We start from the raw sequence: 16,965 nt of genomic DNA on the forward strand, positions 1-16,965 counted from the left end.
TTCTCTCAATTCATGTAGCCGCAGGGGCTGGCAAACCCAAAATCGGCAGGTCGGAGAGCAGGGCTCCTGCTCTCAGGCTGTGAAGATCAATGAATCCCAAGATCTGCAGATAAGCTGATAGCTCTAGTCCCAAGAGCCAGATGTCAGACGAACAGGAGGCAGCCACAGGACCCAGAGTGAGCAAAAAGCCAGAATGTATGCTTGTATTTGGATGCAGGCCACATCCCCAAGGAAACCCCCTTTGAACTGATTGGCTAATCACAGCAGATTCCATCATGGGAGTGATCACATAAACACTGTGAATCATAGCCCAGCTAAGTTGACACACAATATTAACCATCACATGGATCTTAACAAATTATGGGTAACATTGTGAAGAATGGGAATTCCAGGGCACTTTAATTATGCTTATGAGGAAATTGTATATTGATGAAGAGGCAATCACTGGAACGGAAGGGATACTGCATGGCTTAAAATCAGGAAAAGTATGTGTCAGGGTTGTATCCTTTCACCATGAGCAAATAATCCGAGAAGCTAGACTATATGAAGAAGAATGCAGCATCAGGATTGGAGGAAGACTTATTAACAATCTGTGATATGCAGATGATAAAACCTTGCTTGCTGAAAGTGAAGAAGACCTGAAGCACTTATTGATGAAGGTCAAAGACCACAGCCTTCAGTATGGCTTACACCTCAACATAAAACAAAAATCCTTACAACTAGACAAATAAGCAATATCCTGATAAATGGAGAAGGTATTGAGGTTGTCAAGGATTTCATTTTACTTGGATCCACAATCAATGTCCATGGAAGCAGCAGTCAAAAAATCAAATGATGTATTGCATTGGGCAAATCTGCTGCAAAAGACTTCTTTAAAGTGTTGCAAAAGCAAAGATGTCACTTTGAGACTAAGGTGTGCTTCACCAAAGCCACGATATTTTCAATTGCCTCGTATGAATGCAAAAGCTGAACAATGAATAAGGAAGACCGAAGAGTTGATGTTGGTGAAGAATATTGAACATAGCGTGGACAGCCAGAAGAATGAACAAATCTGTCTTGGAAGAAATACAGCCAAAATGCTGCTTAGAAGCTTGTATTTCATCTCATGTACTTTGGACATGTTATCAGGAAGGACCAGTCCCTGGAGAAGGACATCATGCTTAGTAAAGTAGAGGGTCAGTGAAAAAGAGGAAGACCCTCAATGAGGTAGATTAACACAATGGCTGCCACAGTGTGTTCAAACACAGCAAGCACTGTGAGGATGCAGCTGGACCAGGCACTGTTTCATCCAGTTTTACATAGGGTCACTATCAGTTGGAACGAACTCATGGTGCCTAACAACAACAGAAGTGAAAAAAACTCTCAAAAAACTTGCTAATAATCTTATTAAAACAAAACAAACAGTTCTTCTAAAGATAAAGAAATATAGAAAGAAAAAAAAAACTGTCTTGACTTTTAGCCCATGGCTCTAGTAAAAAAAAAAAAAAAAAAAATAGATAAGGAAAAAACCCACTGGTGACAGTTTCTTCAATTGATATCAAGTACTGAATCATGTTGTCCCCAAAAAGGACCTTTAAAAAATAATAATTTTTTTTTTTACAATCTAGGAATTATACAAAATTTTATACAATTTAGAATTTTAAGGCCATTGAAATTTCTGAAACTTCAGATATTCTGCTAAGAAATCTGAGATTTACAAAAGGAGATCTTTAATGCTTATGACTATAGGAAATTATCTAAGTCAGAATTCTCTACCCCCAAATAATACTGGAAAAGCACATAACAAAGAATGAAACTAAGCATATTTAAATGCATGAACATTTAACTAAATTATTATTTTATAAAATGTAATCATGGAAGATGATCAATATTTTATACTAGTGATTTGGTTAGAAAGTTGGAAAACTTATTGATCAAATTTGAGGGTGTCATTAGGCAGACATTGGGTAATTGATGTTTGCCAGTGCTTTGACTGGTAGAATTATACGTCTGAAAAACCTAGCTATTTAGCCAATGGTGGAAAAAGAAAGGAAACAAAAGCTAAGGGAACAAATGTGTGATAGGTATTAATTATGGACCAGGGATAGAAAAGTGGCAGTCACTGCAAAATAGCATCTGCAGATGTATCTTCTTTAGCCAACAGAATATTTTTAATGATTTTAAATTTGAAATACTTTATATTGGTCAGGCACTCTAGGCTCTCTTGGCTCTTCTAGCTCATCTCCTGCAGTGCCTCTACTGGCCTGAGTAATGACTTTCTGGGTGCTTTTTGCTCTGGGAAAATGCATTTTCAAGGCTTACAGCTCTGTGAGCAGAGCAGAATCAGGATTTTGGCCCTTACTTTGAAATTTTGTGAGGTTTACAAACTGTACACCTTGTGTAGACATTCCTACTCCTGGCTTATACCTACTACTTCGTATGTTGATGTTACCTGCCTGGCCTGTAAAGGCCTTTCATTATTGACCTGAATTAGAATGGTTGTTAGCTGCCTCAAGGTGCGCTTAGACTTAGATCCAGTACGTGTCAGAGTACAACTGTGCTCCATAGTTTTTTTTTTTTTTTTTTAAATAATATCTTATTGAGTTTTTGGTGATAGTTTACACAGCAAGTTAGGTTCCCTTTTGACAATTTCCACACAAATAGTTCAGTGACATTAGTTACATTTATCACAGTATGTCAACATTCTCTTTAATTTTGTTCTGTTTATTCCCTTTCCAGTAATCTAATTTGCCTACCCTCTTAGCTTGTCATCCTTGCTTTTGAGTAATTGTTGACCTTCTAGTCTCATACTGACGGTTTTTAAGTAGGTTGCTGATCATATGGATAATATCCTTTATTTTGTTTGCAAAACTGCTATTTTGCTAAAAGGTGATTTCAGGGGAAAGGCTTGCTTCTATGTTTAAAGAGTATCTTAGGATGATAGTCTCCAGGAGTCCGCTGTTCTGTAATGTTCCAGTTTGACTGGATTATATGTATGTGTTGTTGTCAGGCACCATTGAGTCAGTTCCAACTTACAGTGACTCTGTGTACAACAGAATGAAACACTGCCTGGTCCTGTGCCAATCACAAAAATTATTATGGTTGAGCACACTGTTGCAGCCACTGTATTAATCCATCTTGTTGAGGGTCTTCCTCTTTTTCGCTGACCCTTTACTTTACCAAGCATGACGCCCTTCTCCAGGGACTAATCCCTCCTGATAACATGATAATATGTTCTGCTCCATGTTTTTCTCCCATTCTATCTGGGACCAACTATTGTGACCCCAGTCAAAACAGTCAGTGGTCTCAGGGTAGATGAGGTTGTGGTTCCTATAGACTTGTTTCTTCTCTAAGCTTTTGGTTACCTTCTTACTGTTTTGCTTCTGGTGAGTAGAGACCCACAGTTGTGTCTTACATGAGTGCTCTCAAGCTTTTAAGACCCTAGATGCTACTTTCCTAGGATGTAGGGTCATGATTTTTGTGAACTGTTATGTGAGTTGGTTGAGTCATGGGACCATGGTCCTGAGTCTTCAAACCCAGAAAACCAATATTGGAAGATGTTTGGTTATGTCTGAGGAGTATCTGTATTTGTGTCTTCAATGAATATATGTGTCTGCACCCACATATTTGTATTTACACGTATAAGGCCGCTATGAGTTGCAATTAACTTGACGGCAATGGGTTTTATAGATACTTCGGTTGGTTCTCATCTATGTGCACACCAACCCATAAACCAATTTGCCTATACCCATCCATATACACTCAAACACTTGTTTTTACTTTTTTTTTTGTCCTGTGCTCTCTACATTCACATTCAGTGCCAGTTTTCCCATCACTAAAAATAACAAGTCTTTACAGTCTAAAGCATACTTTCCCCTCCCCCCCTTTCCCTGGTAACTATCAATGAATATTGGTCTCTCTATATTTATTTATTCTTGTCTTATGAAAGAGGGATCATACAATATTTGTCCTTATCTGCTTAACTTGTTTCACTTAGCATTATGCCCTCCAGGCATATTATAATATGTTTTGTGGACCCATCATTGTTCTTTACGGTGGCATAGTATTCTTTATATGTATGTACCATATTTACTTTTCTATTCATCTGTTGAGGAGCACTTCATTTGTTTCCATTTATTTGCTATTGTGAATATTGTGACATGTCTGTTTGTGTCATTGTTTTTAGCTGTCTAGGGTATATACCTGTGTTTTATTGACTATGTAAAGGCATTTGACTATGTAGATCATAACAAATTATCAATAACATTGCAAAGAATGGGAATTCCAGAACACTTAATTGTGCTCCTGTGGAACCTGTACATAGGCTAAGAAGCAGTCCTTCAAATAGAAAAAGGGTATACTGCACAGTTAAAATCAGGAGAAGTGTGCGTCAGGGTTGTATTCTTTCACCATACTTATTTAATCTGCATGCTGAACAGATAATCCAAGAAGCTGGACTATATGAAGAAGAATACAACAGGATTGGAGGAAGACTCATTAACAACCTGTCATATGCAGATGATACACCATTGCTAGCTGAAAGTGAAGAGGACTTGAAGCACTTACTGATGAAGATCAAAGACCACAGCCTTTGGTATGGGTTACACCTCAACATGGAACAAAAATCCTCACAACTGGACCAATAAGTAACATTATGATAAATAGAGAAAACATTGAAGTTGTCAGTGTTTTCATTTTACTTGGATCCACAATCAATGGCCATGGAAGCAGCAGTTGAGAAATCAAACAACGTATTACATTGGGCAAGTCTGCGGCAAAAGACCTTTTTAAGGTGTTCAAAAGCAAAAATGTTACTTTGAGGACTAAGGTGCACCTGACCCAAGTCACGGTATTTTTAATCGACTCATATGCATGCAAAAGCTGGATGATGAATAAGGAAGTCCATAGAATTGATGCCTTTGAATTATGGTGTTGGCAAAGAATATTGAGTATATCATGGACTTCCAGAAAATGGAACAAATCTAACTTGGATGAAGTACAGCCAAAATGCTTCTTAGAAGGGAGAATGAAGATGCTTCTTGTTTACTTTAGACATGTTGTCATGAGGGACCAATCCCTTGAGAAGGACATCATGCTTGGTAAAGTAGAGAGCAAAAAAAGTAAAACCTTCAAAAGATGGATTGACACAGTGGCTGCAAAAATGGGCTCAAACATAGTAACAATTGTTAGGATGGCACAGGACTGGGCCAGTGTTTTTGTTCTGTTGTATATAGGATCACCATGGGTTGGAACTGACTCTATGACACCTGACCCAAATAACAGCATTTAACCATTTGTACAACCCAGGGGAGAATTAGAGTAAGACTTTGTCTATGTAACATCGTGGTGTTGTTGTTGTGTGCCACCGAGTCGATTCCAACTCACAACGACTGTATAGAACAAAATAGAACTGCCCCATGAGGTTTCCTAGGCTATAATCATTATGGGAACAGTTTTCCAGGTCTTTTCACCCCCAGGAGTCACTGGTGGGTTCAAACCACCAACCTTTCAGTTAACAGCTGAGCACTTAACTACTGCGCCACCAGGGCTCCCTGATAACATGATAGTCACGTCTAAACTAGAGTGATTTAGTTGGCCATTAGGCAATTTACTTTAGAAAGCATGCTTAATCAATCTTTTTTTTCCTATTGAATTATTTACATTTTCCTTTATTAAGGAAAATATAATTTTCATGATAAGAAAGAAATTATTTTCAAAACCTGTTGTCATCGAGTTGATTCCGACTCATAGCGACCCCATAGGATAGATTAGAACTGCCCCATGGAGTTTCCAAGGAGCGCCTGGTGGATTTGAACTGCAGATCTTTTGGTTAGCATCTAAGCACTTAACCACTACGTCACCAGGGTTTCCAGAAACTAACTAGATATGTGAAAACATGGCTTGTTAGTTAGCTGATGCTGGTGTAACAAAAATACAAGTGAGTGGCTTTAAAGAACAGAAATTTATTTTCCCGTAGTTTAGCAGGCTACCCAAGTCTGTGGCCATTGAATCGATTCCAACTCATAGTTACCTGTTAAGTCCACCCCATTTTCCAAGGAGTAGCTGGTGGATTTGAGCTCCAACTTTTTGGTTATTAGCTGTAACACTGAACCACTGAATCAGCAGGGCTCCTTAGCAGGCTGGAAGTCAGAATTCAGCTTGAGACTGTAGGGGTTGGTCTATCTTTGTCTATTTTAGCTCCTAAACCAAAACCAAACCAACTAGTCAATCATGACTCATAATGACTCCATAGGACAGAAGAGAACTGCCCCTTAGGACTTCTAGTAGCTGGCATTCCTTGGAGCTACTGGGTTTGTAGATTCATCTAACTTCATTGTCTTCGGATAATATTTGTCTTCCCCCTTGTCTGTTTACCTGTCTCTGTATCTCAGCTGCTCCTTATAACTCAGAAGTGATTAGGTCTAGAACACACCCTACACTGATAGGGCATCATTAACATAACAAAGGAAACCCCGTACTTCCAGACCTGATAACATGCACAAGTGTTGTTGTTGTTAGGTGCCCTTGAGTCTTTTTCTATTCATAGGACCCTATGCACAACAGAACGAAACACTGCCTGGTCCTGTGCCATTCTCACAATTTTTGCTGTCTTTGAGCTCTTTGCTGTAGCCACTGTGTCAATCTAACTCACTGAAAGTCTTCCTCTTTCGCTGACCCTCTACTTTACCAAGCGTGTTGTCCTTCTCCAGGGACTGATCCCTCCTGATAACACATCCAAAGTATGTGAGATGTAGTCTTGCCATCCTTGCTTCTAAGGAGCATTCTGGTCGTACTTCCGCCAAGACAGATTTGTTTGTTCTTTCGGCAGTCCATTGTATATTCAATATTCTTGTTCAACACCACAATTTAAATGCACCAATTCTTCTCTGGTCTTTCTTATTCATTGTCCAGCTGTCACATGCATATGAGGCAATTGAAAACACCATGGCACGGGTCAGGTACACCTTTGTCCTCAAGGTGACATCTTTGCTTTTTAACACTTTAAAGAGATCTTTTGCAGCAGATTTGCCCAGCGCAATATGTCTTTTGACTTCTTGACTGCTGCTTCCATGGGTGTTGATCATTGGTCATGGATCATGGATCCATGAAATCCTTGACAACCTCAATCTTTTCTCTGTTTATCATGATATTGCTTATTGGTCCAGTTGTGAAGATTTTTGTTTTCTTTATGTTGAGGTGTAATCCAGAGTGAACTCTGCGGTCTCTGATCTTCATCAGTAAGTGCTTCAAGTCCTCTTCACTTTCAGCAAGCAAGTTTGTGTCGTCTGCATATCTTAGGTTGTTAACGAGTCTTCCTCCAATCCTGATGCCACGTTCTTCATATAGTGCAGCTTCTTGATTTATTTGCTCAGCACACAGATTGAATAGGCATGATGAAAGGATATAATCCTTACACACACCTTTCTTGATTTTAAAATATGTGGTATCCCCTCGTTGTTTGAATGACTGCCTCTTGATCCATGTGCAGATTCCTCATAAGCACAATTAAGTGTTCTGGAATTGCTATTCTCTGCAATGTTATCCATACTTTTCTATGATCCACACAGCCGAATGCCTTAGCACGGTCAATAAAACACAGGTAAACATCTTTCTGGTATTCTCTGCTTTCAGCCAGGATTCATTTGACATCAGCAATGATATCCTTGGTTCCGCATCCTCTTCTAAATTCGGCTTGAATTCCTGGCAGTTTTCTGTCTATATACTGCTGCAGCCACTTTTGAACGATCTTCAGCAAAATTTTACTTGCACATGATATTAATCATATTGTTTGATAATTTCCATATTCGGTTGGATCACCTTTCTTGGGAATAGGCATAAATATGGATCTCTTCCAGTCAGTTGGCCAGGTAGCTGTCTTCCAGATTTCTTGGCATAGATGAATGAGTACTTCCAGTGCTGCATTCGTTTGTTGAAACGAATTGGTATTCCATCAATTGGTATTCCATCAATTCCTGGAGCCTTGTTTTTCACCAATACCTTCAGTGCAGCTTGGACTTCTTCCTTTAGTACCACTGGTTCCTGATCACATGTTACCTCCTGAAATGGTTGAATATCGACCAATTTTTTTTGTAAAATGACTCTGTGTATTCCTTCCATCTTCTTCTGATGCTTCCTGAATCATTTAATATTTTTCCCATAGAATCCTTCAATGTCGTAACTCAAGGCTTGAATTTTTTCTACAGTTCTTTCAGCTTGAGAAGTGCTGAGCATGTTCTTCCCTTTTGGTTTTCTATCTCCAGGTTTTTGCACATGTCATCATAATACTTTGTCTTCTTAAACCTCCCTTTGAAATCTTCTGTTCAGTTCTTTTACTGCATTATTTTTACCTTTTGCTTTAGCTACCCAATGTTCAAAAGCAAGTTTCAGAGTCTCTTCTGACATCTATTTAGGTCTTTTCTTTCTCTCCTATCTTTTTAATGACCTCTTGCTTTCTTCATGCATGATGTCCTTGATGTCATTCCACAACTCCTCTGGTCTTCAGTCATTAACCGTTCAAAGGGTAAAATTTATTCTTGTGATGGTTTCTAAATTCAGGTGGGATATACTCAAGGTCGTACTTTTGCTCTTGTGGATTTGTTCTAATTTTCTTTAGTTTCAACTTGAAATTGCATGCGAGTAATTGATGATCTATTTCACAGTCCCTGGCCTTGTTCTGACTGATGATATTGAGGTTTTTCATAGTCTCTTTTTACAGATGTAGTTGATTTCATTCTTATGTATTCCATCTGTGAGGTCCATGTGTATAGTCGTCTTTTATGTTGGTGAAAAAAGGTATTTGCAATGAAGAAGGCATTGGTCTTGCAAAATTCAGTTATACAATCTCCGGCATCATTTCTATCACCAAGACCATATTTCCCAACTACAGATCCTTCTTCTTTGTTTTCGGCTTTCAAATTCCAATCACCAGTAATTATCAGTGCATCCTGATTGCATGTTCAATCAATTTCAGACTGCAGAAGTTGGTAAAAATCTTCAATTTCTTCATCTTTGGCCTTAGTGGTTAGTGTGTAAATTTGAATAATAGTCATATTAACTGGTCTTCCTTGTAGGCCTATGGATATTATCCTATCACTGACAGTGCTGTACTTTAGGATAGATCTTGAAATGTTCTTTTTGACAATGAATGCAATGCCATTCCTTTTCAAGTTGTCATTCCTGGCATTGTAGACCATATGATTGTTCAATTCAAAATGACCAATACCAATCCATTTCAGCTCACTGATGCCTAGGATATTGATCTTTATGTTTTCCATTTCATTTTTGACAATTTCCAATTTTCCTAGATTCTTACTTTGTACATTCCAGGTTCCAATTACTAATGGATGTTGCAGCTGTTTCTTCTCATTTTGAGTTGTGCCACATCAGCAAATGAAGGTCCTGAAAGCTTGACTCCATCAACAGGAGGAGGCACCTCTTGCCCAGTCGTCTTTTGAGTGCCTTCCAACCTGAAGGGCTCATCTTCTGGCACTATATCAGACAATGTTCCGCTGCTGCTCATAATGTTTTCACTGGCTAATTCTTTTCAGTAGTAGATGGCCAAGTCCTTCTTCCTAGTCTGTCTTAGTCTGGAAGGTCAGTTGAAACCTGTCTACCATGGGTGACCCTGCTGGTATTTAAATATTGGTGGCATAGCTTCCAGCATCATAATGACACACAAGCTCCAACAGTATGACCATCTGACACACACATGGGGGTCCACAAATGTAGGGATTTAGGAATCCAACACATATTTTGTTATCGGTGGTATAAATAAAGCTGTTGCCTTTGAGTTGATTCCAACTCATAATAGAACTCATAGTAGAGCTGCCCCGTAGGGTTTCCAAAGCATGGCTGATGGATTCAAACTGCTGACTTTTTGGTTAGCAGCTGTAGCTTGCCATTGCTCTTAACCACTGTGCCACCAGGGCTCTAGTGATGACATAGCTGCCTTCCAAGCCATATTTTGGAAGACACAATTCAGCCCATGACACATGGTAGAGATTTTTTCAGGCATCACTAAAAAGATGTTCCTATTGATCCTTTTATTTAGTTAAATGTATTGCTGAAAAAATACACTAAGGTTTGAGCTTATATATAATTTTTATAATGACATCTTGTCTTAGGAATAACAAAGTTACTAATGATTCTATTTTTGTGCTTCACCAATTTAAAGGAAGATGGGCATTTTAGGAGGTTATTAGGAAAGCCATATAAATTAAATGGAGATAAAAAAAGTGGATATGATGAAATACATAGAAAATAGAAGGATATTGATATTTAGTCTTGGTAAGGTAATACTAGTGAGTCCCCTATTAGCACATTTAGGTAGATCTAAATAATACCCGGTAAATCAATGTTTTTTCTATGATAATTCAATATGTATGCAAAGGCTTATTTTACAGGAAAATTAATAGCTTTCCTTCCCTTTGAGAAAAACAAGTCAGAGAATTGGACAGGGGACATTTCACTATTTATGATTCCTAGGTTTGAGGGGGACAAAAAAAAAAGAATTATTGATACCACATCTCCTTTGCTTATGTTCTCCTTTAGGCATGCCTATTGTTATACGGTAGTGCATTGGTATAGGTTCATGTGAACCACCTGATCTATGCATTTAGTGGCACTCTGTCCTCTAGAGGCTTGTGTGTGTCATCCCAAAGGCGTATTCAGTGAGTGGAAAATGTCCAAATGCTAAGAGGTGACCTAATTTATTAAACGGTATTACAGGTGGTATCTGACTTATGACAGTCTTCCTTTCTGTTGACTCCATCCTAAGTTGCTTCTGACATAAGTTGAATACCTCATTTTTTTTTTTTTTTTTTAGTTTTCGTTAGTATTGCCATAACCTGCTATGTGGTAGTGGTTTGAACAGTAAATCATAATATTGGACATCTGCAACCGAACATCTAAGAATCAGCAAATTATGCGTTCCAACATTGTATGTAGTACATATTACTAATGATAAGATATGTATATATATAAATAAAAGATGGTCATAAGTGTGGTTCATCGTAACTTGAATAGTTGTAAGTTGGGGACTACCTGTAGTTAAATTAATTACTTTAAAATACGTATTATAGACAGAGTACAATTGAGAACAGAAGTATTAGAATGTGTTATCTAGATAAGACAGCTCTATAACCTCCTTTTCTGGAAGTGTTTTTAAAGGTATAAATGGGTGTTTCTAAAAGCTCTAGAGGTAATTCTGAGGATCATTTTGCCCTCCTGGGGGTTATGCAGGATACCAGCCAATGCCTCCTTTAAGCCTGCCTTCACTTACTAATTTGTCCTGGATCTCCAGGTTTTTCCCTGTCCTTTAGTTTGTCCATATGCGGTGGCATGATATCTTTATAATGAGCAGATGAAATAGATCCATCACAGTAAAAGATATATGCTATTAATGAGTTCTTAGCCAGCTATCAAATTATCATCAAATATGGTTTATTTGGTGAATGAAAGTTTGAATGGAAAATTAAGCTCCTTTACTGACTGCAGAAGTGCAGTGGATCATTTCGTTCTTTAATGTCACACTTCACTGGGCACACTTCACAGAACAGTGAATCAGGCTTAAAACAAGCAGCCTTTACTTTAATGACAGGAGGTAATGCAGCAGAGGTGAATAGTAATTGTTAACAGTCTTAACTTTCTCTTGCAGTACTCTCTCCCGGGTGCACGATAGACAATTTACAAAGTACATATGCTATTTTATAGATTGGAACTTGGGATCCAGCCAGTGGCTTGAACATGACAGAAAGTCAAAAGGGAAAGCCAGCCAACATCACAGATTCCTTATCCAATCGTTCTTTGATTGTTACTACCATTTTGGTAAGTATTTGTTTTCTCATTCTTTTTCAATAAATGTAGGTATACGTGGAAGTGAATAGAAAAGGACATTATGATTGGAGCAGTAATAAACAGAATGTAATGCCTTTTTTTTTTTTTAGCAATTACTGTATAAGAGATGAGTCAATATTAATTTAGTTACAGTTTTATTTTGTTAGTCTTCAGTGATGTAAATTATATTAATGTGTGGGCTGCTTATGTTGATTAATAATATGACTTCATATATTACTGGAAATCTTTACGTTTTTATAAAATCAGTTACTATGAAGAATTTTCAATGTCAAGATTTGAAAAATACCTAGACATGCAGCTGTATTACTATAGCTACTTGAGCTGAATGTGAACTTTGTTTTCATTTCCTACAAATATATTTCAGGGTTTATGGCATTTATTTTTAATTTTTTTCCCATTATAATTATGTTTTAACTTTGCTTTCAATGTAATTGTTTTCATCATGCAGAGTTACTTTTACTTTATTAATCTCCCTAATGAGATCAAATGACAACTGCTTTCTTTAAGCCAGAAATATTTTCACCATCAACAGAATTAATACTGATAAGCTAGATATTTTTAACCTTCTTGTAATTATATATTTTAATTAGATCACACAGTAATGTTCACTTATGTCTACTATGCTATATGGAGAAGAAATTTTTAATTTTAGGATAAGCAGTGAGCTCTTATATTATCCATCCCTTACTTTCTACCTATAGAATAGGCTATTACAATACCCGTTCTTAAGTCTCCGGATAGAAAAAATGTAAGATTAATGTACAGAACAAACCATTACACATTTTTAGCATTTATATAAATTCTGAATTTGATCTATGGTGACTGTTATGGATTGAACTGTGTCCCCCCAAACAATGTATTATAAATCTTAACCTCAATGTCTGTGGTTATGTCCTATTTGGGAATGGGTTGTCTTTGTTAGGTTAATGGGGCAAATTAGTGTAGGGTGTATCCTGAGTCAGTCTCTTTTGAGATAAAAAAGAGATTAAATGCATTCTAGCAAGCAGAGGTGAGGGAAGAGAAATGCCAAGCTACATGAAGATTTCCCAAGAGAAACTCAGAAGAGAAAATAACCTTCCTCCAGAGCTGACAGAGAGAAGAAGTCTTCCCTAGAGTCGGCTCCCTGAATTTGGATTTATAGCCTCCTAAACTTTGAGAAAATAAGCTTGTTTGTTAAAGCCACCCACTTGCGGTATTTGTGTTATAGCAGCACTACATAACTAAGATAGAATCTGATACTGAGAGTGGGGTTTGAAGTGGAGTGCTGCTCTAACAGATACCCAATATGTGGAAGCAGTTTTGAAATTGGGTAATGGGTAGAGGCTGGAAGAGTTTTTAGGTGCCTAACAGTAAAAGCCTAGATTGCCTTAAAGAGACTGTTGGTAAAATTATGGACATCAAAGGCATTTCTGGTGAGGGCTCAGAAGGAAGTGAGGGAAGCTATAGAGAATGCCTCTATTATCTTAGAGAATACATATGGTGCCAGCAACAGAATGTTGCTAGAAATGTGGACATTAGGTATGCTTTTGGTGAGGCTTTAACAGAAAATTATGAATACGTAATTGGACGATGGAGGAAGAGTGATGTTTTTATGCAGTGGCAAAGAGCTTATCTGAATTATGTTCAAAAGTTTGGTGGAAGGTAGAACTTGTAAGTGATGAATTTGTATTCATCAAGATCTTAAAGGGGCCATGTGGTTTCTCCTTGCTGCTTATAGTAAAATGCAAGAGGAAAGAGATGAACTTAAAAATGAACTGTGGAAGATGAAAACAGAACTTAACAATTTGGAAAATTCTGTTGTACCAACTAAGGACATATGTCCTAAAATTTTCACCAAGACATGGCTACACAATCTTTTATTAAAGAGATTAAGCCTGTAACTAATGGATCTAACCAGTGATCACACCAGAAAACTTATCAGCTTAGACCGAAGGGGACAGAGAAAGAATGAAAGGAAAGAAAGCTGTCTGCCTCTTGGAAATTTATAGGCCAAAGGAGCTACATCAGTTGTTCTCTAAGAAAAGAAAGGGACTATCCCTTGAGCAGATTGGAGATCAGCAAAACTGCTGGAAGGATCACAGGAAGCAGGGCCTACTTGGTTTCAAAGGGTGGGGCCAAGTCTTCTGGATCTCAAAGGGTGGGGCCACAGCCTACTAAGTTTCAAAGAGTTTGATCTTTGACAACTCTTTCCAGAGTGTGGGGCTGCCATTAAGGTGTGTCAGAGGGATGGGGCTACTGCCCAAAGCTGAGAGGATGTGGTCACCACTCAGATGGGTTAGGAGAATGGGGCTGCCCAAAGCTGAGGAAGCAGAGTTGCCATCCCAGTGGGCCTGGAAGAAGGAGCTGAAGCCCAGGGCCAAAAACCTTCACCCAGAATCCAGAGGGTATGGCCAACACTCAGATTCTGGAGGGTGGGGCCATAACCCAGATGGTCCCAAAGAACAGAGGTTTATTTTCAAGCCTTAAGAGCCAATCATTTGTTCTGCTGGGTTTTGGACTTGCCGGTTGCCCATTAGTCTTTCTTTCCCTCCAGTTTCTTCCTTGTATACCTTGTGCCTGTTTTACAATTGTACTTTGGAAATAGATAACTTGTAGTCTAGATTTCACAAGTTCACAGATGAAGAGGAATTTTCCTCCAGGGTGGGACACACTTAAACTCTTACCTATATTAGATTTAAATGATTCAGAAGATAAGATTTTGGACTTGGAGTTGATTTAAGACTTTTGGGATGATGTAATGGGGTGAATGTGTTTTACATGTGGCCAGGACATGAATTTTGGGGGGCCAAAGTGTAGAATGTTATAGGTTGAATTGTGTCCCCCCAAAATATGTGTTGTAAATTCTAACCTCTATGCCTGTGGTTATAATCCCATTTGGGAATTGTTTGTCTTTGTTATGTTAATGAGGCAGGGTTAGTGCATAGTGTATCTTGAGTCAATCTCTTTTGAGATAAAAAAGAGATTAAACACAAGTTAGCATGCAGAGATGAGGGAAGAGAGATGCCAAGTCACTTGAAGATTGCCCAAGAGAAGAAGCTCAGAACAGACAAAGACTTTCCTCCAGAACTGACAGAGAAAGACAGCCTTCCCCTAGAGCCAGTGCCCTGAATTTGGACTTCTAACCCCCTAAACTGTGAGAAAATGAATTTCTGTTTGCTAAAGCCACCAACTTGTGGTATTTCTATTATAGCAACACTAGATAACTAGGACAGTGGCAAATCAAGCCAGGATGAATTCATATTCTTGTGCTTTTAGTCACAACAAGAAATGTCAGATATGTAGGCATGTCCAAATAAAATAGCTTCTGTTAAAGATTCTTGATTATGAAGTAACACTGGGCAATCATATTATGACAGCGATGAAAATTCATGAGGTTTTCTAATCACTGTCTTGCTAAGCTCAGTTGATACTTGTTCCCTGTCTATCCATATCCAAACTTCAAACTCTTCCCCCCTCCACGCCTTTCTCTTTCATTCTTTTCAAAGGTAACTAGAACACTAACACATCCTCTTTTTGGTTCATTTATCAGTATGTTCTGGATCTTATTTCCTCCTGCTAGGACTACTGCAATAACCATGTAACTATTCCTCTTGCCTACAGCCTTCCCTATTGTATTTCACTGTAAAGGTTTAATTCTGTCATTTTTGTGCTCCCCTGCCCAAAATCTTAAGTGACACACTACTTACCATTCGAAAAACTCTCAAATTCCTACCCTGGTGTTCATGGTCTTCTGCAGTCTTGCCTTGTCCCACCTTTTGCCAGTATTCTTTTTCAAGAGCCCTGTGTTTCCGTTGGAGACCTGGTGGTACAGTGGTTAAGAGCTACGGCTCCTAATCAAAACATCGGCAGTTTGAATCCACCAGCTGCTCCTTGGAAATCCTGTAGGGTAGTTCTACTCTGTCCTATAGGGTCACTACATGTAGGAATAATCTTGACTGCAATGGATTTGATTTTTTTTTTTTTTTTTTGGTGTTTCAGTTGAACTGGGATAACCATTTAACCTAATGCTATGAGTCTATTTGCCCTGTTCCCTTTGTCTACAATATAGTCCTCCACATTTCTGAGATTGTATAGTACTTATCAATAAAAAAAATAAAACATTTCTGAGATTATATAGTACTTATCAATACTATACCTAATTTAGAATAAATTTTATATTTTTCTTTATTTCCTGTATGTAATATTTCTCCAAACATCACTGAATATTTCTTAGAGATATTGGCATCTGAATATGTCTCCTATTTTTACACCATCTGTTCCTCTACCATGTTGACAGAGAAAAAAATGCTGTCTAGAGAACATCTGAAACCCTTAGCAATCTGACCCCCACACTCCTTTCCACGTTCTCCCTGATCCAGCCAAACTCGCAAATACATCACTAATTTCATAGCTCCAAATCTTTGCTTGGTTCTTCTTTACATTCTTCTGTGAAAATCCTATTCATCCTTCAAGATCCCTTATTAAAGGCCACTCACTCAATGAACTCTCTGATCTGTCCATTTGGTTGTGTTTGGCTGTGGATGTGTGGGTTGTGTGCATGCGTCTACATTATGTCCCATACCACTGTCCCCTGTTAGGCAATTATTATGCTTTTTTTTCTCTTTCCTTTAGAAAACTGGCACATGTCTCTTTCTCTCCTTGACTGTACAAAGCCAATGATCAAATTTTCCATTTTTTATTTCTCATGTCAGTGGAAAGTACCTTGGGCATAAAAGCACTTAATAAATATTTGTCAAATTAAATAAATGGTATTTAATTAAATGGAAAATTAGAGGAAGTAAGAAACTCTTAAAAGTCTATATTTAAATCTTGTTTCAAGTGTGCAAGTTATTGCAATCATTTAGTGCAAACAAAGCAGGTAATCAGACTATTCATATAATTTCTCAATTTCGCTTCATGGCTTATGTTTTATTTTATAAGAAACATCAGATATTTTTCTAAATTATACACAATGTTGCTTCTTATCGATAAACAAGTGGTATTTAATGTTAACTTCATATATAGCCACCATAAAGCTTTGAAAACTGTACTACTACACAAAACATACTCCATACCCCTTTTGAAACAGTTTTTCTGAACTTTTGGCCTTGGACATGTGTATTTTTACATGTCCTACAGGTTATTCTTATC

At 37.9% G+C, this 16,965-nt stretch overlaps 1 protein-coding gene across 5 annotated transcripts in view; it reads left to right on the top strand.

The window, feature by feature from the left end:
* Positions 1-16,965, top strand: part of GRIK2 (glutamate ionotropic receptor kainate type subunit 2) — a 771,122-nt gene that overhangs the window by 466,696 nt on the left and 287,461 nt on the right. For all 5 annotated transcript variants that reach the window (XM_003404322.4, XM_023543384.2, XM_064289255.1 and 2 more), the window contains exon 9: positions 11,692-11,805. In XM_003404322.4, coding sequence (XP_003404370.1) covers positions 11,692-11,805 — 114 coding nt within the window. The remainder of the gene's footprint in view (positions 1-11,691; positions 11,806-16,965) is intronic.

The sequence above is a fragment of the Loxodonta africana genome, chromosome 1 (genome assembly GCF_030014295.1).
Source record: "Loxodonta africana isolate mLoxAfr1 chromosome 1, mLoxAfr1.hap2, whole genome shotgun sequence".
Classification (NCBI taxonomy): domain Eukaryota; kingdom Metazoa; phylum Chordata; class Mammalia; order Proboscidea; family Elephantidae; genus Loxodonta; species Loxodonta africana.